Raw genomic sequence first — 23,057 nt, forward strand, 5'->3', positions numbered from 1 at the left:
ACTTCCTAAAAATAAGATACTACCATGGAACCGTCAAGTATTTCCTTATGAACTCCAATCTGCTGTTGACATGATGGAGTATCCGCCCACATTACAAAAATTGCCCAGGTGTGGGTATATTCAATATTTTGACTCAAAGATTTTTGGCATCCTTTTTCTCTTGATTGCAACACCCTAGACTTTGCCTTGCAAAGTATAATGGAGAGGAAGGCGAGTGATTTTCCAATAGTAAGAAAGGATCAGCGTATGGCACCTTCGGATATTCGACAAGAAAATCTACCTAACATCTGAACTAGTGCTTTCAACACGATTATCTTTTTGGAAAAAAATAGCCACAGATATTTTCATGAGTTGACTCTTGTATGATTAAAAGCAGTTGGCTTAAAGTGTGAAGAAGGGGATTACATAAGATTTTATTTAGATATTAATTCATATAAATCAAAAACTTTTATTTATAATTATTGTTATTTATATATAGATACAATTATCAATTGAATGTACAGGGCTGGGATTTACCCTCCATAAAATTTAAGTATAACGTATATTACAATTTATATGCCAAAATTAATTCAGCAATTCATAAACATTTTGGTTTTACATGTAGGGGCTTATAGTGAGGTCAATCTCTCCAACCAGATATATACAGCTTCAACCATACCCTTAAACAACCTGGCCCTTATCCTTACACGGACCTTGATGAGGAAGTCCTTGTTCATGTTGGTCACTAAATCAAGAATGGAAGTCCGCAATGAGTCAACAAAGTTATGTGCACTTTTATTGGACTCTCCCTACAAGACATTCCACACATAGTAGTCCAAGGAGTTCAGATCCGGCAAACAAGGAGGCTAATTATAGCGATTAGGAAAGGATTTCATACGTCTGCTCTTTCTTCTTTTTTTGATCATGATTTAATCAATCCTGGGGCTGTTGACATTTCCCACTATACGAGGAATTCCGACCTATCTTTGGAGTAAATTGATTTAAAAATACATAAGAAAATAAATATATATAAATTTAAAATAATTTTAATATTTTCCCTACACTAATGCATGGATGATATAACATCTGGATAGACACAAGCCACGCAACCTCATTATTAGAACTTTAAAAATAAATAATAAAGAATTCTTCTACTATATAACAATTGTAGAAAAGAAGAATTAATTCCTGTTAAAAAATGATGAATCATGAACGCAGAGATAAAGACATATCCGACTGTTATTAAAAGTCCTCATTTGTGATTTAAGTAATCAATTATGGAATTGTTGCTCGTCTGGTGAAAGATTTTATTCGGAGAAGTTCATTTTTTGTTGGTGAAACTTGAAAGAGTCATCCAAAAGCAATGATCAAGCTTGATTCAATTCTATCGAAGAAAGAGATAATATTTGAAACAAGATTTCCTTTTATTCCTTTCAGATCTCAAGTTTATTACAGATTGCCCTTATTAGTGAGAATGAAGGAAGAACCTGTCATTAAACCACTTCGAAGGAAGACATTTTTGAAGGAATATCCATAACATAGTTATGAGATTGTCAGTTCCTTCGTAGTTCATCATATTTTTCTTGTATTGAAGAAGAGCATCTCTTGATGAACCTGTTTTCATATATATAGATAACTTCACATTAAGTGATTCTTGTCTCACCTCTTGTGTTTGGATTTGATCTCCCTTTTCTAATTCATTAAAAGTGTTGAAAATAGTGTTTTTGATTTGATTTCCTAGATGATTAGATGTCTGTAATTCATTTTTGAAGAGTTTATTATCAAGGATGCCTCATCCTTCCCAGTACCCCCTTGAATACGTACCTTTAACCTACGTAATTTTAAACTTATTTTATGGATACAAAATCTAAGTCTGGATTATTCAACATGTTAAGCATATTTTGTCTATTTTAATGCAACAAATGTTTATTATCACCACTACTCAAACTGAAGACACGGCACCTAATGAGGTTGGGTTGATATTTATATCATTTCAAATTGTTTCCAATAATTTATTGTGACAGCAAGTTCATCTTTTACTTCCGGATATTTATGTATCACATTATATTTAGATATGAAGGCTATGAATCTTTAATTGGAATAACTCATGATATCATGTATTGCTCGGAAAGAAATAATTGGGCGAGATCGGAAATGGTTTGATTGAAGCTGTCTGTTTATTCTAATAATTGTATCTTGTTCAATAACATCTTTTTACTTAGTCTTCAAAAAAGCAAGTAAATTTTAAATTTGCCAATATGTATTTATTCGCTCTGCAACAACCTATGACTTATTTCATTGATTAAAATTTTATTTGCAGTACTTCACATTTAATATTTCAAGTCTTTTTCAATTATTATGCTAAATCCAATAACTGGACAACCTAAAATGAATTAGAAATAGTTATCAATCATTAATTAAATAAAAATATAGTTAATAAATCAAAATATAATTAATTATCTTTCAAAGAAAGAGTTATCACTTCATTAATTTTATGTGTTGTACAAAATACCTTAATCTTATTTGGTTATGTATAGAAATTGAACTTCATCTTCCATTCAATCTATTATCATTTTTGTAGGCACACTCATGATATCTAAGTTTTATTGAAGCTCCGACAAATTTGAAATATCATATTCTATTAAAAAAGATTGCTCACTTAATTCTATTTATCATTTTTCCGTTTATGCCTCACCTCAGCCATGGATATTATACTGTTCCTTTGTTTTATAGTTACTTTTTTTTAATCCTTAAAGATGGCATAGCACTTTATCTTAAGATACTTCTTTTTAGTTCTTCATTTTTTCATTTAGTTTCTGTTTCGAAATCTCCGTGTTGAAAATAAAGAGAAATACATCTTTTTTAGGGATAACAACGGATTTTCCATCTATTTAAAGAATAATAATAATTGTATATTAACACTCATCAAATATCAGTAAAATAAATATTAAGTATTTTTTACCAGGTATCTAATTTATTAGTATAGCCGATTTCCATTTATTAAGAATTTTCATGCTTGATGTTGGAACTTTATGCAAAGAAGCTCTTATTTTATTATGATTGAGCTTTCGATCAGATATTTTACAAGTGGGCAACAAGGAACCACACAATTTGAAGGCATATTTCAGGTAGAGGAAATATAATAAATTTCTATGCAAAATAATATATATTATTTACTACTTGAAGATAAAGTTATTTATTTATGTAATTTATTGAATCATAACCAAAATACTTATAATAAAGAGGTTGTGTTGTTTCAAAAGCGAATAGTTTATCCAGGTGTTAATGTTATTTATGATGGCTAATGCTACTTTATATCTAGAAGGCTCTACTGTTTATAGTAGTAATTCATTTCCTCCTTCCAAAAACATATAACAAGCAGCTGATATTATCAAGTGTCTTATTTCAGTAATACTAAATGTCTTCTTGAGCTTTTACACAAATCCCGTCTCATTTATTACAAGCCTCTATTATATAAATGAATAATATTGAAAGACTTTTCCTATTAAAGATCCCCAAAGAATAGGTTCTAAATGCGTAGATGAATCTTACCAACACGGTTTTATGTATACTATACATAATAGCTCTGTATTTTTCTTCCCTATATTTGTACGTACGTAGATTGTACAATGAACATCTCTTCCTTAGTTATTCTTCCGGTCTTCATTTCCGCTTAAGTCATAAATAAATATAAAACTGAATGCCTTCGTCGAAGAATAAATCAAATGATATCAAAATGACCCAATTTTTCTGATTGAGTATCTTTAGATATATAAGTACTGGGTGTTGCATGGAAATTAGAACAATTATAAATGCAATAACAAAACTTGCAGTCGTATTTAATTAGGATTTTAACTCCATTATTATTTTAATTAAGACCGTCATTTTGTTACAATCAATTTTTCAACTGGTAATTATGCCGTTTATAATTTGGCCCCTATGATATTTTGCTAAATGAAATATTCGCTGCCGTTGTAGGTGAACAGAGTTGGGACCCAAAACTTACGGGGTTTCATTACACAACCAAGGGACAGACGAAATACAAATAAACATGTTCTTTTTTATCTCGTTTTTAGTGTCGACTACTAAAAAAAACGCGTATGTCGAGCCGTTGTCATTACTGAGAATGGCTGACTTCTGGCATGCCTCCATGTGGCTCTCCTCTGACCCTGACCTCAACCCTTGGGACTAATATTTTAAAGTGTCATAGATAAAAATCTCTGCCGCACCTCTCATCCTAATTTGGATTCGCTCTGAGCTTCCATTATTACATTGTGGGACGTCTTGGGCACGGCGTTCATTCTCAATATTATATAGTTGTAGTCATTATATTTTTACCTGCCAATAACTAAATATATTACTTAAACATATCACAGATTGGTTTTAATTCGTCTTTTCTTGATCCCATAAAAATCACGTTTTTCATAATTTAGTCATGCTACGTCAAATTTTGGGTACCCAGAATGTAAATTTCTATACCAAAGCGGTAAAGCTACCTCTTGTGCTTCACACACTCCTTGGTGCCGATGGCAGCCTTCATGCAGCGTATAAAGGCTGTATGACTGTTATGGACAGTCTCTTCACTTATGACGTCCCATTTCTCATTGGCGGAGGCCTTAGTGATAGCAATGTTCGGGTGGTAGATGGTACATACCCTTGATTCCACGTGCAGCCCGAACATAAAGTCATTTGGGCTCCAGACAAGGGTGTAAGGGACCACATATACTTGGACCAGAAGTCTTTTTCATGGCCCTTACTAGCAGTGAGCTTCCTTTTCATTAGCACCGCTAAATCCACTCTTTTACGAAGAGAACTATGTTATTGGACACCATGAGCTGGTCAGAAATGGTTAAAGTAGTTATTCCTTCCCGGAAAAGTGCAGAGATCTTGATCTCAATTTTGTTGTCTGATCTCATTTTTACCGCGAGAGTGACGGTTGATGTAGTAAAACAAACATAAACTCATCCGTTTCTGATGTAAATAGAAGATTTTACATTTGTTTACACAACCTCTAGTTACAAGAACTAAGAGGAATGTGAATATTTCCAAAAAATGCCTCGTACAAAAAAGAGAAGTAGTTATACAAGTATATATGTAGGATATTACATACTATCTTATTTTTTCAAATATTTTGCTTCAGGGTCAAATTTGAATCCTACGCAGCACAAATTTTATAGTGGATTTGTATAGGACAGATTAATTAATATTTCGGATTTTAAGTGGAGGAGTTTTTAAAAAATAGTACTGTGCCGACTTGGACAATTATTGACTCGACTCAAATGATGTGATTCAAAATTCTAGGAAATCTGTATCGACAGAATAATTTTAGTGAGTCGGCTAAATCACTAAACCTCATTAAATATTTTTAGTTTCGCGACGCAGTTCCTTAATTATTTTCTAACCAATTACTAACTTTAAATTATTTATAGGCCCAAACAAGATTTTATTGATCTTCCTTCAAGAACTAAAATACATTTTCTAGAAATTTCAAGGATTTGTATGAGTTGTCGCTCGATATGGAAAAGAAAGGATGGAATTTCTATGATATATGAAGAGTATTTGCGACTTCTTCCACTTTCAAAACACAAGCTCAATATATTTTTATGATTCCTCTTTAACATTTAACAAGCAAACACGAAAAATTAGTTTGTATTTAAAAATAGAGAAATTCAGACTGTTGAAATGAATTTCTCAAATCCTTTTTATCATAAAAAATTGAAAATATCATTATTCATAATTAAGGATACGATAATTATGCTCAACCCACGGTATATAGTTGAAAATTATGATAAATTAATAAGATGAAGGGATGTAGCTCATTGGACAACATACCCAGAAGAAGTTATTCTTTCGAACTGAATGTATGTAGGTTCGATACCCAATCTCTCCTAGAGAGAGAAAATGTACTCTATGTATTTAGACGACATCAAAGAAAATTTCAATACCAGATGCAATAGCTGTCTCTTTAAAAGTGGTTATCATAAAGCATTAACAGCTTAAATGAAGTAATTAGAAACTTTTGTTTAATTTTTGTAGTTATCATAAAATACCGATAAGGATCCGTTCTAGGACTGCATTATTTATAATTTTTTGGACCAATACAACACTAATTGTAATACTATAATGTTAAGCTATACTTAAAGAAGGGAACTGTGTAAAGAAAAAAAACTAAGAAAGGCAAAAAGGTTGTTGTGTGTGTTCGTTTACTGTTTTGCTCATTATTTAATCGACCAGCCTTGTTAATTTCTCCCTTTGAAGTAATCATCCTCGCCCACCTTTAATGTAAATTGTTTTTATTAATTCCGTAATAACTTATATCTCTCTATCTCCCGCCTTCTCCTCGCGCTCTTACAAAAATCCCGTCTGACCAATGTAAATAACATAAACAAAAACAAAATTAATGAATGAGAACGGTTAGTTTTGCACTTTTTTTCGAAAAAAGTTGGAAAACAAACCCCTTGTTGGTCATGCTTTACTACTTTTTTTTTCCTTCTCAAAATTATGTACTCAAATCAATGCTGAACGACTCGAACAACAACACTATTTTAAGGAAAGGACTATAAAGAAACAACGGAAATGTAACTTGTACACCACCTATATTGAACCCAGACATGTTGCCTTTGTCTATCTATGTACAAAGGCAGTAAGCAACCATTGTGTCATTGCCCTTTCACTTATAATATGAACCCTTCATCCTTTGGTTGCATCCGTATTTATTGCTTGATTACCTATACATACATATGTAATAATAACTTTTTTGGTGCATGTGTAGGCGTCAATACTTAGTTCCTAAAATACCAAATATATATAAATATGGGCGACCCTGAATCCCTCGACGTTCCTGTTTGATGATATGTTTTTCCCCAGAAACAACAAATGGTAACACATCACCAACAAACATACGAAAAATGCGTCAGTTGTATTTTTGACGCAAAAGAGTATAGAGTATTTGTGGCCTTATTGTAAGGGATTGAAGAATAGAATGGAATTACCAATGAGTCAGGTAAGTAAATAATAAAAAGAACTCTGTTTCCTTCTTCCGTATATTCTTAAAGTCAAGTTGGGAGTGGTGTGAATTTAAATCAAGGAAATGATATCGAGGAGTAATTTCCTGAAAAAGCAGAAAAATTGTATTTAAAAAATATCTTTTCTTTTTTTCATTTTTTCTTAAAGTGGGTAGAGAGAAAAGGGGTATAAAAGATTCAAAAAAATACAGAGTTAAAATCTAATAACACATCCCTATCTAATGAGCATTTCATCACTTTATACAAATAATTATTATTAAGCCTTCGTTAGTGAACTGGGATTTTATGGAATTTTTTTATAAAATAGATTATATCGACAGGACTTTTTAGCCTGTTCCTAAAACATCCTTCCAAATAAATGCAACTTTATGTTCCTCTAAAAATGTATTTTCTTGGAATGATTTGTAAATTTCGATTTCTTATTATTATTTTCTTTCTTTCAATTTAAGGTATATGTGTTACTATTAATATAATATCTGCTGCTATTCTATATATCGTACTCCGCTTAATCAAATTTAATGAATAAATTATTAGACCTAAAATTCCTTTAAAAATGATTAATATTTTATTAATTGTTTTATTCAAAATAAAGTTATAAAGATTTAACTATAATAATCTTAAATTTAATCATGTTAGTAAGAATAATTAAAGTAAATAATATTTTTTTATTGATGTGCAAAAATAATGTAATAGTTAGGAATATCACAAATTGTATATAGGGTAATTTTGAGGATTTTTTCAAATGCGTTCACGTATTTGAAAAAATCAGTTTATTATTTGGGCTAACGTTTTACTCCAATTCAATAACTTAATAAAAAAGGATGTTCCCCAACAGAGAGTTAATACGTAATATATTGAAAGAATTTCCTTGATATATATATTTAGCTTTTCTCAAACCTTACTTACTTAGTTATAGAAGATTTTAATGTAATGTAAGTATTTGCTGAAGTCGGCCATCTTGAAGGCATGAACAGACCTTTTTTATGCATGAATTATACAATTTAAATGAAAGTAATGCATAAAGATAATTTTGATAGGATCATTCTTTCTTTAAACTGGTTTTTTTCGTTTTATTCATTTGAAGTAATGTTGTATCTACTCAAGAATTTATCAACTTGGTTTGACTCATTTGAATCCTTCACTTTTAAGCTCGACGAGTAAATACGAGTAAATTTTTAAATTTGAAAAATCCAATACTTTTTTCAGTAGGTCAGATTTGTAATCGCTCAATCTTAAAATCTAATAATGATTCGTCATTACATTTGCGCTCAACAATAAGTCCTAATAGCATATTAATATTTTCTTTGCTGATCCTTGTAACATCGTTACCCTATTATTTATTATATACATTATAAGTTAAACGATAATTAACGTGGATTGGGACTCTCCATAGTAAATCTTGGGCTAAATAACCCAAGCAAGTTTTGTAGACCATTGCTCCAAAATAATAGATTTGATCTATTTGAAATCAGTTGACTAGCTACTTATTTTGAGTAAAACCTCGGAAGTCGAGTCCAATGTACTTGACATATTCGGAGTTGGATGCAAAATGACAAAAAATATAGACCTAGGAACTCAAAGAAATCTTCAGAGTCTGACTCAATTTATGTGATTTTTTACAGTAATGCATTCTTTACTTTGGTCACATGCCACTAGATGGTGCTGTTGACGTAGCAAATTAGAACAGATATAGAATTGATGTTTATAAAATGCAACATTAGGTTAGAATCTTGATGGTTTAGAACGGATTCATCCATTTGGAGTAGTGCCATCACTTCTCGACGCTCCTTCCGGAAAGGACTAGCTTCTTGTTTCTGGGTTCAACTGTACAAACATACATTGTATTCAAACTTTTTGCCGGATTTATTTCCTTCTTCTCTTTCCTTTTCTAATTCATCGACATTTAACATTATATTTAAAACCTGTTCGATTAAGTTTCTTAGAGAGTTTTTTGAGGAATGTGTCAATTTATTTCATGGTGTCGTTTTCAATAGGTAATGAGCAAACTAAAAAGTATTATACGGAAGGTGGTGTGAAAATATATAGCTTAATCCATTAAAAAGGGTATTCTTTCTTTACTTTCAACTAAATTAAACTTCACAGAGCCCTCTAAATTTATTAAATGTACCTATATTCCAAAATAATTATTTTTTTCTAGGGGAAAGGGGGGGGGGGCTTGATTTTTGGAACTTATCTTAATAAAATCCTGAAATTAATTTATTTTTTGGAAATAAAATTTCAAATATTAAATTTTTTCTAAAAAAAAGTGCATAAATCTACAGTTGTTCAACAAAAATTAAATTTTCTGGAAAATTTAATTTTAATAAATGCAATTTTAAATATTAAATCTTTTGGAAATAAATTTCTAAAAATAAATTTTAAATATTAAATTTTTTTTAGAAAAATTTCTAAAATCCATAACTAATTATAGAAAATTATTTTTTTTGGAAAAAAAATTTGATAAATTATAAAAAAAATTTGAAATTAAATTTCAAATATTAAATTTTCTAATAAAAAGCAGACATTTCTTAATTTAAAGGGCTACAGCCTCTCCACTTTACACCCTGCAGACGCCCCTGAATAATTATTTTCAAATAATTGTTGTTGTCCAATTGATCAATTTGTACATTTTTTTAGTTATTCGAGCACTCCAAAGACATCATTTTTTCTATCAGGTAATGTGAATGATATGGACATCATAAAAAGTATTATTATTATTATAACCCCTCCCCCCTCCTTCACTCTCAACATCATGACATCATTTTTCTTCAGTTGAGAAGGAAGTGTGTCCGTGTCATAGATAGCAGCATTACATATATAAGAATAAAAGACCTTGAACAGCACATAAGTAATTGTATACAATCAAGGATATATTATGTACGGAATATTCATTTGGCAATCAAATACTCTTCTTATTTGTAGGGGAATATCTCTATGTAACATATAAAAATCTGGATATAGGAAACTGCTACTTTTCAGATGAAGTGGATTTTTCTTATATCCAATATATATGTATATATATAGTTAAGTAATTTTGAAACTACCTATTATATGGGCTGAAAAGTCCAGAGTTTTTCAGCCCTTATAATTTATTATTAAAATTGTTTTTAATTCATTGTTTTGAAAATAACAAAAGTAGCGTCTCATACTTAGCACAATCACTCACAAACTGATAAACAGTTTATCATGAAATTTGGACAGCTGGTTGGTACCAACTAAAAATGAGGCAAACAAAGAAAAAGTAGTACGGTCTATCTGCAAAATCCGGTACTTTTCAACACATTAATTTATGTACAAATTGATATCATAATAGAATCCCCTGATAAAAAATAAATAATGTGAGGGATTTAGAGTAATTCCTTTATGGGATTTCACGCATAGTTAGTTCAACAAAAAGAAAATCGCCTGTGATTAATAAACAAATTGTAATTATTGGAGTGGTTTTCATAAATTGTCACGTTTAAAATAATATTGAATGTATAGGTGGACCAGAAATTACTCGTAGATTATATTAATTACAGAAATAGATATTGTCCTACAATTGGTACATATCTCATACAAGGTGGTTGCCCCCCAGTTATGAACAACATGGCGAAGATGCTTCTTTAATGACTTGCATATAGAGTATTTGTCCATATAGCCTCTATGGCCGATATCAAAGAGCACTTGCTGGTCCTGTAAACTCCATTGTCCCCCCCCCGACCACGTCTGACGTCATGAGGGACCTCTATAAATTTATTTGGGGTGGGAGAAGCATGGTTGTTGGGCTTTTTTGAGAGACAACTTTGAGAGAATGTCTTTTTTTTTTTATAACTGACAAATTTGACAAATAATTCTTCTTTTATACGAGACAAAAAACTTTAATTTTAATGTTCTGTTAATTGTTCAGATGGAGTTGCACTGATTATGTATAAGTAGACATTATAGTAGCGCAATTACTCCGCATGAGATATGCACTATGACAATTTTGGGAATAAAATTAGAACCCATCAGTTTTCTAAGACTCAGAGAGACCTGAGAGACAACTTTCCGGACTAATGGAACCTCAACATATGGCCACCCTTCTCTCCAGAGGCGAACCCCTCGGACTAATCTATCTAGGTGTGTCTGGAGGACAGGATGTGTGCTACTCCTCACAGGAGTGTCCAGTCTCTGGAGGCTTCCATCAAGAAGGAGTGGACTATGTTCGAGTCTGATTACTCAGTAAAAGCCTGCACGGGATTTCAGCCTCTAATTGAGATAATTATTAGAGCTGAGGGCTCACATATATAATAAAAGTTGGTGCAAGCATTATTTTCAGATGATTTTTTATAAATATCTGTCCTCACAAAACCTCTCGTATTCGTATTGAGAATAATAAAATGTGTACCACTAGATAAGATCAACCCAGTATATAAAATAATAGCTACGATATTATAACTTGCTATTTAATGTTGAATGCCTCAGTCCTCACAATTAAAAAAAAGAGCAATCCAAGAAAACCAAATGAAATACTTCATGAAAAACAGTTAATTAAATTCACTAAACCTCGATTTAATTTTTATGAAAATACCAATAAATCCTAAGTAAGCCATTATCGAAATAAACAAAGAACTGCATATAATCAGAATTAATCTTTCTTGTGCATCATACTGAAATGTATTGGATATAAAATGTAGACTCAAAGGAATAAGAAGCATTTTCATAAATCTCGTGCTGTATCAATTACGTTAAAATTAACGAGACTTAAATTCCAGACTACTGTATATATATAACAATATTAGATTAAATTATAGATATTTTAGATTTTATTTTATTTCATTTCTCATCACTAGTCCCCCATTTGAAGTTCATTGACATCTTTATATATGTACATTTCATCTATTTTTAAATGGGATGGATAATTTTTGGAAAATATACGGAAATAAATTCTATGACAAGTTTTTATTTATTTTATCTTTATCAATTTTCAGACTTTGTTCCTTGTATTTTCCTTGCTCGTCTTGTCAAAGAGCGTTTTAGGAGATAGTGGTTATTCAGCTCCTTCTTACTCGGCCTCATCCTACGGTGCACCGTCCTACTCAGCACCATCCTATGGCGCACCATCCTACTCTGCACCCTCATATAAAAGCAATGGAGTCCAACATACCCATCATCATTTCTACCATGGCCCTCCACAGCCTCAATCTCAAAGGCCAAGCTATGCTCCCTCTCCATACCAAAATAGCATTCCACAATATTATCAGGGTTATGCTGGAAATAATCGGGGTATGATACATGTTTTATATATCAAGATTCAATAGGTGTCTAGTAGCAACAACAGACAAATATCTATAAATAGCAATTTATTTAATGAGAAGGGCAAATATTGAACTTTGTGTAAATATGTAAATTGTACAGACAGGCACTAATACAAGTATTCCTTATGTACACCACTGAAAAGGCCAGATATACGTCTAAATACCTGTCGTAAATTTTTAAAAAAACAATCATAATAAAATTATAAGCCCCAAAAAGCGTACTGTAAAGAATTACAAAATGCAGACTTCACGATCGAGATAATCAGAAAAAGGAAAGGTTCATTAAACCCTCTCTAAAAAAGCTAATACAATCATTAAAAAGTTATTTTTGTAAAATCTAATTATAGAGCACATGATTAATTAATTTCAATGATTTTGCAGGATATGCTCAGGGATATGGATATGGATATGGTAAGTGATTAGCTACAGTGTGCTTAAATAAAATGTACCGTCAAATTTAAATTTACTTCATCAAGAACAACATGCCCATTAAACCTCTTTAAACTTTTTTTATTTTTAAACCTTTTAACATTTGACTTTTTCCCATTCTCCAAGGTCTATAAAAACTAAATATACCTGTCATTTGGATTTTGGACCCTGGATATGCCTGCCGCATGAACCCTGAAAATGTATTGATGGTGGCTCTTAAAAAAGGCAAAAAATAAGTGACTGCTTGTATTCTTTTGACTATAGCTTCACAATGGTTTATCGTATGGTATCGATATAGGTATCAAATCAAAGCCAATAAACTGTGCTTCAATTTATATAATATTCTGTTATTAACCCTTTATTTGTGCCCATGGGTAAACTTTACCCCAGAGATTAAAAAATGCTTGTTTTTAATATTTTTTCCATTTTTTTAAGCATTTAAAGTTATCAACCTCATCAACTAGACGAAATAGGATAAATATATAAATGTACCAAATATACAGGAATAGCTTTAAGGAAAATGTACAAAAATATTGTATACATTACATAGGGATGGCATAATTTTAGGGGCGTTCTTGGTAAGAATTGCCTGTTAATAGTCTCGCTGTACTCGTCTCAGATACTTTACGGTATCTTGCTTTATTTTATACAAAGCCCGGAGAACAGAAAATATGCTACCAATGCTCTTATCCACGATTTTTAATTGATAAAGTACATGTTTCATTATCAACATATTGATAACGAACTCTCAACCCGTGTTCTGAAGAAACTGAGAAACCATGGTTTGTATCTGACTCAGGAATTAGTATCATTAACCTTATTCAGTTCACATGAGAGCATGACAAGGCCTATAAAACAAAAGCTGCCAATCAAGCTATCAAAATACAGAGTTTTATAGTTATAAGACTATCCAGTTTTTCCAGTCATCACTCAAGCACATCTACCAGACCTGAGTCACATTTTCTATTTGTCGCTCTCGGCTTGAAAAGTGACTGGCTTATTACAATGGTGGTTGATACCTTGGAAAATAATGAAAAGTATAGAGGAGCATAGGAGTTTTTGAAGTCAGTAAAAGTGACCTGTGATTTTGCTGAAAGAGGCGTAAAACTCATGAGTGACTTTGCAACTAGGATTATCACCAACCAAGAGCAGAGAAACTGTTTACTGCAATTTGTGGAATACAACAGAAATAAATATATTAGTTGTAAGAAATATATTTAAACCATTAAGAGTATATTTATTTCTAGTATGTTAGTGTGTATTGTTTTTAGTATAGAGTTATTAGGTTTGTTCAAGAAAAAATTGTATTTTTTGTATTGTATTCTATTTTTGTATACACATACGTCAAGATAATAATAACTTAGGAGAATACCTTAAAACACAGGGGAAAAAATATATGAACAAGTATTTTTTAATATATGGGGTAAAATTTACCAATGGGCATAAATAAAGGGTTGATAACATAATTATAACAATTGAAGCACAGTTTATTGTCTTTGATTTGATACCTATATCAATGTTATACGATAAGCCATTCCGAAGTTATAGTCAAAAGAATAAAAACAATAACTTTTTTTTGCCCTCTTTTAGAGACACCGACAATAAATTTTCAAGGCCCTGCGGCAGACATAACCGCGGCCCAAACTCCAAATGACTGGTATATTTAGTTTCTATAGATCTTGGAGAAAAAAGTCAATATTGAAAGGTTTAAAAAAATGTTAAAATTTTAATGGGTCTAATGTGCATAAGTATTTGGAGCATTTTATATAATTATTTGCTTATAATATGAACAAAATTATTTCTCAAAATGTCTTCCTTCTACGGACACAACGGCCTCCAGTCCGGTCCTGAAGCCCTCGCACACCTTGATTTCGAGGTCATTGGACCCAATATTCTATAGTCCCATGGTGAGTAGTCACCATTTTCGAGACAAAAAAATGAGTTGTTATGGCCTTAAGCAAATTACGAAGTCATACTGCCAACAGTAATTCCCTTCGGGGTTGTTGACATCCAACCATAGCTTCACAACCTCTTTCGTCACCTCTTGGTACTCCTTTGCCCCTACTCTGATAAACAATGGTCAAAAAGCCTTCAGTAACAATACTGTTATATCTGTAACCTCCTACATAGAGTGAGAGACCCGGGAAGATCTGAAATCCGTTGTTTTTAAGCTTCCATTGTAGTTGTTTATTGACGTATCGCAATCAATAATACAGCCTATGAAAACTGATAAATATCAAAATAGTTTTTGTTTCTTTACCTAACACTGATTGCAAGTAATAATGGCTCTATGGAGCTCCAAATTGGCACAGTACGATTTACTTACGCACACTGTGTATTCCATACTTTAAATAAATCATTTGATATTCTTAAAAAATATATATATTTGATAATTGCATTCATGTCTTTTTTTATACTTTTTAAGGAGGAGGAGGTTATGAAGAAGATGAATATATTCATTTGAATAAAAAGGAATTGACAAGAGGAGCTCTTCTTTTGGGAGCTGGTGTCCTCAAGGGAATCGTTCTTACGGGTTTAATTAACAACGCGAACAATGGAATTCAAATAGGTTAAGAATGTTTATTTAAAAATACTGTTGTTATGTATATAGTGTTATTTATTAATAAAATTTATTCAAATTGATTTATAAGGAGGAACTCTTCAATTTACCAGTTGTATTATTTCACGTATAACTTCATGACTCATATATAGCAAAGGGGTGAGACTTATAAAATCATACAAAACGCAGGTATGTTGAACAAAATAAACCGAAAATTAGCGGCGTTCTCCTGATCATTTGAAGAATGTTTGGAAGGATAGCGGCGTAGCTGTCCTGACGATTAATTAGATCAGCTGCAAGCAGCCGTGAGAGGAAGACAGTAAAGTTAAACCCACTCAGTATCTAATAATGATATAGGCAGCTATTACAACTATTTGATCGTCCAGGGGCGTCTGCAGGGGGTGGGCTGGAGGGGTTGTAGCCGCCCCCCCCCCAATTAAAGATTTTTTTTTCTTTAATTCTAGAAAATTTAAAATCTGAAATTGAGGTTAATTTTTCAAATTTTTTTCAAAAAAATTTACTATTCTCTTAATAGCAATGGATTTTTGAAATTATTTTCCAAAAAAATTAGTGTTGAAATATTTTTCCTAAAATGTAATTATCTGGAAACAGCCATGGATTTTTGAAATTTCAAAAAAATTAATATTGAATTTTTTTTCCAATTATGTAATTTTCAACAAACAACCATGGATTTTTGAAATTTTTTTCCGAAAAATTTTATATTTGAAATTTAATTTTTGAAATTTTTTTCAAAAAAATTAATATTGAAATATTTTTCCAAAAATGTAATTTTCTGCAAACAGCCATAAAATATTTGAAATTTTTTTCCAAAAATTTTATTTTTTTGTAAATAGCTATCGATTTTGGAATTATTTTTTTTATTTTTTGTCGAAAATAAAATTTTTTGAGAATAGCTGTAGATTTTTTAATTTTTTGTGAATAGGTGTTGATTTCTAAAGTTTTATATTTGAAATTTAATTTTTGAATCAAAAAAATTTATTTTTTTGTAAATAGCTATCGATTTTTGAATTTTTTTGTCAAATAAATTTAATTTTTTGTCGACAATTAAATTTTTTGAGAATAGCTGTAGATTTTTTAATTTTTTGTGAATAGGTCTTGATTTCTAAAATTTTATTTTAAAAAATTTAAATATTCAAATTTCTTTTCTTTGCTTCCATTTTAGTTGTTTGTTGACGTATCGCAATCAATAATACAGCCTATGAAAACTGATAAATATCAAAATAAATTTTTTAATTTTTTGTGAATAAGTATTGATTTCTGAAATTTTATTTTAAAAAGTTTAATTATATGAAATTCGTTTCCAAAAAATAAATTTTTTGAGAATAGCTATTGTTTTTTGAATTTTTTTTGCAAAAATTTAATTTTTTTTTCTAAAGAGTATAATTTTGATGTGTTTTTTTTTAGAATAATCAAAAAACCATTCCCCCCCCGGCCTCCCAACAAAAATAAATATATATATATATAATCCTTCAGACGCCCCTGGAATCCAACAAGAATTTACACTTATAACTTCACAACATATCCTTGGAGTTACTCTTCATCTTTAAGAAACTAGTGATTCTTTTATAGTTATTGTTCTCGCTTCAAGCATAAAAGAATAATGATGATACCTTGAAAACTAAAAAATGTTTTGAAGGAGACAAGACTAACTGTCATGGCTTTTCATTAAATTAGCTGCGAGCAAATATGAGATGATGGAAATAAATACAACAACCACTCCGTATCTAACAATGGGTCTAAATATAGGCCGAAATTACTCCAATGTCGATCCTCAATTCAACTCCGAGTCCAGGAAGAACTCTCCGCCATTCATGAGCAAATACATTCGTACGTAAATGTTATCTACTCAAAAATGAACTATTAATGCAGTTTTAGAAAATTAAATATATATATTTATTTAAATAGCAACTATAAAAATTATACATTATAGTATTACTTTCATCTATGATCATACCCACTCACAAAAATCTTGTATATATTGGGCATGTCAAAATAAAATAAACTGAAAATCAACATGGTAACCTTGACAATCATAAGAATTGTTGGGAGGATATTAGCTAAATTTACCTGTGACAAGGAAGGATTGGGAAAAAGGAAATAAACAAGGACATTGTCAAGAATTACTCCAATATCGATCTTCAATTATACTCTGAGTCAAACAAGGACTAACTATTAATAAAATCTCAACAAATCCTCAAGGTTACTCTTCGTTTTTTTTTATGAGCACACACAAACTGCTAAGGAAAAGAAAATTCTTTTTCAGATTACCAATTCGAATAAAACGGGCCTGCTAAAAAAGTCACAGGATTTACATCACTATTCATACTCTTCCCACTCTTTTATGCTTCAAATTGTTAAAAAAAATAAAACAATGTTATCATAAGTTGATTTTTAACTACATATTTAACAAAAGGGAGGGACGAACCTCCGAATTTTAATCCCCCGTTTTAAATTGCGCTGTTATTTTTTTTTGTTGAGATGGGATCGACAACAATGGGGGTATATCATTTGTGGTGTAGCGGGCCCATCAAAAATCTTATTCTCGATTTCAAGTTGAGACGGAACAAATGGAAGCATGACAATGCATTCATTTTTCCCTATAGCTCCATTCAATTTTTTAATAGGGACAATAACCTCAAAAACAATACGGGAAACAATGAAATTAGCAAAGACTCAGTGGTTTGATCCATCAATTGTAAGGGTTCGCTGCAGTAGACTGGGGATCTTAGGCTTTAACAGGGTTCCGAAAACAGTATTACAGTATTGGGGAACTCTTTTACTTATGAACAAAAGTGGTTCTGATATGGATTGGCTATATCCTCACTTTACATTAGTAAATCAGCAGTCGGGAATAAAAACTACACCTTCAGTGCCTTGGCAATTGAAAATTCAGAACACCTTTCTGCCTACTTTTTTGATTGCTCTCTGAACAGTTGTTTGTTTTGTAACTAATTGTTTATGATTTAATATATCGAAATGTATTAATTAGAATCACTCAACTTTCGTTAATTATTGAATTAGTCAGTGGTCAGATTTCCATCGACCCCCCGGTATGAATTAGACTTGTTCGTTTCTATTTTTTTTAGAAATAATAAGTTCTCATAAGGTTAAATTATTCTTTTTGGTAAAGACGATGACTAACAAATTTTGAACAACTTGGAAAAAGTTTCAGATGTAATCAACGGTCTTAAAGTTTTTGAAAATTAACGTATTTTTCAAACATTTGTCTTTTTCTTTTTATTATCTTCCAATCACATGCAAATGATTACATATATTTATAACTGTTTTTACATAAGTCAATAACTTTTTAAAAATATTAATACTATTTTGTTCTTAAACTAATTTCTTAGCATTTAAACAGAATCAGAGTGAAGAATATTACCTATTTCAATTGTTTTCATTAATTTTTTTTTTGCAGAGATTTTTGAGTTTTTGTTTTTAAAAATTTAATTTCTGGATTTTTCTTAAAAAAATTCCAAAAACCAAACAATCCTCCCCCCTAAAAAAAATGGTCTTCCTCGAGGCCTCAGTCTGCACCTCGATGGTCTTCTGTGTAGATAGTGCTCCTATCTCAATCATCATCATCTCCTCGTACTGTGTGCTCATGGTAGCGACTAGGACAGAATGTGTTTCTTAGGAATTGACAGCTATTTATGTGCTCTACAACATTGATTATAGGAATATTGTATATATAAAAAGGACTCTTAACCACTCAAAATTTGCATTATAGAGATGAGTAAATAATAACAACGGTTGGCCCAGTTTGTAGTTATGATTGCTATTCTTGCTAGAACGATTTTAAAAGATAAAATATCTAATCAATTTCTACAAATTGCAATGCTTAAGTTTTGAATACTTAATAGTTGATTCATTTCGTTATAAAGATGATTCAACAGTTGGCCCAAACGGATTTAATAATTAAACTGTCCAATAATTAATTAAATAAACATAGAATTGCAACATGAATCATCATCAAATATATAAATATATATAATTATTGGCAAAGTGTCCATTCGGCAAAATGGCATTCAGCAATAAGTTTTTCTATTATGTGCCCAAGAACCCTTTTAGCTACTCACCTCCTACTTTAAGTTTCAGGCATTTTGTCTCAATGAAATAGGTTATGTTGAACAGATGAAATGACGTAGTTAATAACTACGTCATTTCAACTTTCTTAGTTACCATAAAAGACCGATTAGGGCTTGTCCTAGAACTGACAAACTTTATTAGGACCAAACTGATAAGACAATCTTTTTAAACCGATACAACAATACCTGTACTATATTGGTACCAAAGTACTGGCACATTGAAACGGTAATATAATTAATTGATATTATAACCGGTACTTGCATTGGATCACGGATGACTAAACTCCCAAAAAATTTGAACTAGGCTCATCCCATCTCTCAAAAAAAAGTCCTATATAAAAAAAATTTAATGAAAATGATATTTTATCAAAATAAATCTTCAAATTTCTAAGCTAGCTCCAATAATTGAAGATTGTGAAATACTTTATTTGCAAGTATTTTGAATACAAAATTTATTTTTAATTTTACAAACGAGGGATGTCTTGCATTATGTATATTTTGTACAACGTTTTAGCCACTCAAAAAAATATCAACTTCTCTCACTAAGATAGAACGGCTTAAGTAAAGTGATGCGATGACAATTCTGCAAGAACTATTCAGTTTCTTGTTGCTAGACACATTGATTTTTGCCATACAATGACACAGTAAATACAATTTTTTAGTAATAAAGCTGCCTATTTGTCAAGTCTGGTTTACAACAAATTCTTAAAAACGGATCTATGTTAGCCAATATGTCAACTGTTGAAAATAATTAAGTCAACTATTTGACTAAATGTAAGAAGTAATGAATATTTTAAAGGTAGAAAAGGCTCAGAAATTAAATAAAAATAAGTCGATTAGATTACTTACATCTAATCAATAAATACTAATTAAATACATTGGATACACATATTTAAATTGGGGCTTAACTTTCCTGCCTATAATATGTTAATTACTTATTAAAATTAGTCAAATAATCCACTTAATCATATTTAATTTCAAAACATTTTTAGGAAATTTAGAGTTACATTACTAATTTATTAAATATTCTATAGATAAATTAAAAGTTCACCTGAAAAAATCAATCAAAATTGATTTTTTTTGTTTTTTTTTTTGTTAAATCTTTTTGAACCCTCAGGTTTATTCTTTGGTTTTGGCTATAATTTAAAGCAATAGAAAAAAAAATATGAAAAAAATATTAGTTTCCATATATGACCCTTTCTTTTACATGAATTTTGTTCCCTCACATAACACTAGAGCGGGGATTCTGGACATTTTTTCTCCAGTTTCCCACTTTTTAGTGAGCCAACTCTTCAGTACTTCCATGTTTGAAAAGGCAGTGTTGCCACTTTTACCCAAACATGAATTACAAAACCTCATATATTGGTTGTTTTTGTATTTAAAACAGTCTGTAAATGGTTGGTCTTTTGAAATGTGGTTTTAAATTTGGAAACATTGATTGAAATGGCTTCTTTCCGACCGGATATTCTCCACTTTACAACTCTGTCATTCCCCACCATTGCGGGATTTCCCTCAGGTTAAGAACCACTGCATTAGAAAGAGCTCATATATCACAGTTTAAAAACCACTTCTCTTTGTAGTATATTTACAGTACGAAATTAATTAATTGCAAGGGAAGGGAAATTTATAACCATTACGATATTTATTATAAAAATGGGTAATTACATATTTCACCATTTACCTTCATATAGCATATATTTTAAAATCCAGGGCAACCATAAAATATATCCTCATAAAGTAACGCAAACATTTATACAAAAAAAAACATCCTAGTCATATAAATATATACCTAGTGGTCCATTAAACTCTGAACACTTTGAATTTTAAACTTCAAAAACATATAATTTATTAATTAATAATAGATTTTCAACAAAATTAATACTATAAGTAGATGTGTGTCTGAGCTCTCTTACTCATTACCGGTATTGATTGCTTCTTTGTGTGGTGGAAGGCCTGGCACCCACGGCGGATGTAATCCCTTCTCATAGCGTCCCAGTGCTTGTTGATGAAGGCTTTGAGAGTCTCTGTATTTGGTTGACGGACACTTCAGGCCTACCCCTCGACATGCACCCTAAAGGTGTAGTCTAGGGGGTTAGCATCAGGGCTTTAGGGGGCCAAAAGTGTCAAAAAAGTGTTCAAAAGAACTCAAAAGTGTATTGCAATGGATGAGATGGGGTTTTTTCATTGCTGGTGTCAAAAGTGGGCTCGTCGTCCTCACAAGGTTCTTTCTAATGACATTTTTGATAGTTCTCTGGACAGTATGATGTGAAACCCTGAGGTCTCTAGCATGGGCCTTATGCACTTCGAGAAATTGGCCGGAGAGGTTTTTTTTACTCTTCCGTGTCCGGTTCAGCATTTTTGATAGTATCCTTCTTTGTTTCCACATTTCGGACTGGTTGACGGTGTAGAACGTTATCCTCAAGACGCCCAACTTGGAAGGAAAAAGTTCATTTAAGTTAGTCCAAATCACAAAAGAAATGGGTATCTTAGCTCACCTGTGCATGGACACTTTGGTCAATTTATTTTATGATTATTCAGGCTCCAATGATTTGTAAATATGATTTACATTCATGTCACTCAAATTTTATTCTTTTGGCAGGTTTTGCAACCATTAATTTTGACTGATTAATAAATAAATTAGAAAGAGAAAAACTGTTTAGACACGAGAAAGAGTTAAAAAACTAATCAATAGACATTGGAGAACCCGAATGAATCAATCATTGACATTGAAATGTATTTGAGGTCTAATATAACTGGTCAAGTCCTGATTGACACTCCTCTATCACGAGGTGGTCTCTGACTATAATTATCACGAAATAGATTTATTACTTTAGTTTAGAATGTGACCGTTTGGCTAAATCGGCAAAGTGTCCAAGAACCATACTAAACATACATATCATGAAATAATAAAAAATTAAGAAGAAATGCGAAAATCAATATCAAAAATACATATTCTAGTTTAAGAATCTTTCTTTCTATTATACAACACAATTCCATTTGTACTCCTTTGAAACATATAAAGTTGATAAACAATTTTCACAAACGAATGCTAAAAATAACTTAACATTGAGAGAACTAAAAAAACACATTAAGGTTATAATCGTTTGTCTTTTTTGTTTTGTTTTTTTTCATCAAAAAATACACTTACAAACTCGGCCATAATTAAAAACTAAATACAAAGAATATTCAAAATAATAATAATAAAACCCCAAAAGACATTCTTTAATTTTATAGAGTCTATCAAATATGGCCATTAGTTTATGACATGTCTAACTGACTCAGAAGGAAAATATAGCACCAAATTTGAGAAGAACTTTGCTCCAAAAAGTTTGAAGATAACTCCCCAACAAATCTTCAATGTTCCTCTCCGTTTTTCATGAGCACACTCACAAGTAGCTACTCAATACCAATATGTTATCTCCTCTAAAATGGACAAATATTATTAACTGATTAAGAAACTTCTTTTTAAATGATGTGATGAACAATCAGTAGTATTTTGAGCATTTAAAAAAACAAACCTAAAATTAATATGGTTACCCTGACAATTTGGACAAAGTTTGGGACGAGAGCAACTTAGCTGTGATGACGTTTCATTAGATCAGCTACAAGCAGGTGTAACGAGGGGGAGGGGGAAAAGAGATAACAAGGACAAAGTCAAGAATTACTTGGATGACGA

At 31.1% G+C, this 23,057-nt stretch overlaps 1 protein-coding gene and 1 long non-coding RNA gene across 2 annotated transcripts; one reads left to right on the plus strand and one right to left on the minus strand.

Moving 5' to 3' along the window:
• Positions 1 to 2,137: 2,137 nt before the first annotated feature.
• LOC121116563 (uncharacterized) lies at positions 2,138 to 3,127 on the minus strand. Its single transcript, XR_005863906.2, has 4 exons — positions 2,942 to 3,127; positions 2,675 to 2,866; positions 2,492 to 2,617; positions 2,138 to 2,362 (listed from the first exon to the last, which is right to left on the minus strand). It is a non-coding gene; the product is annotated as an uncharacterized lncRNA (long non-coding RNA).
• A 3,731-nt stretch (positions 3,128 to 6,858) lies between these two features.
• On the plus strand, positions 6,859 to 15,355 carry LOC121116819 (uncharacterized). The gene is made up of 4 exons (XM_040711112.1): positions 6,859 to 6,982; positions 11,957 to 12,251; positions 12,665 to 12,694; positions 15,138 to 15,355. Exons 1-4 carry the CDS (start codon positions 6,962 to 6,964, stop codon positions 15,284 to 15,286), a joined length of 495 nt encoding a protein of 164 aa, XP_040567046.1. The 5' UTR covers positions 6,859 to 6,961; the 3' UTR covers positions 15,287 to 15,355.
• Positions 15,356 to 23,057: the final 7,702 nt, after the last annotated feature.

The sequence above is a fragment of the Lepeophtheirus salmonis genome, chromosome 4 (assembly GCF_016086655.4).
Source record: "Lepeophtheirus salmonis chromosome 4, UVic_Lsal_1.4, whole genome shotgun sequence".
Taxonomy (NCBI): Eukaryota; Metazoa; Arthropoda; class Copepoda; order Siphonostomatoida; family Caligidae; genus Lepeophtheirus; species Lepeophtheirus salmonis.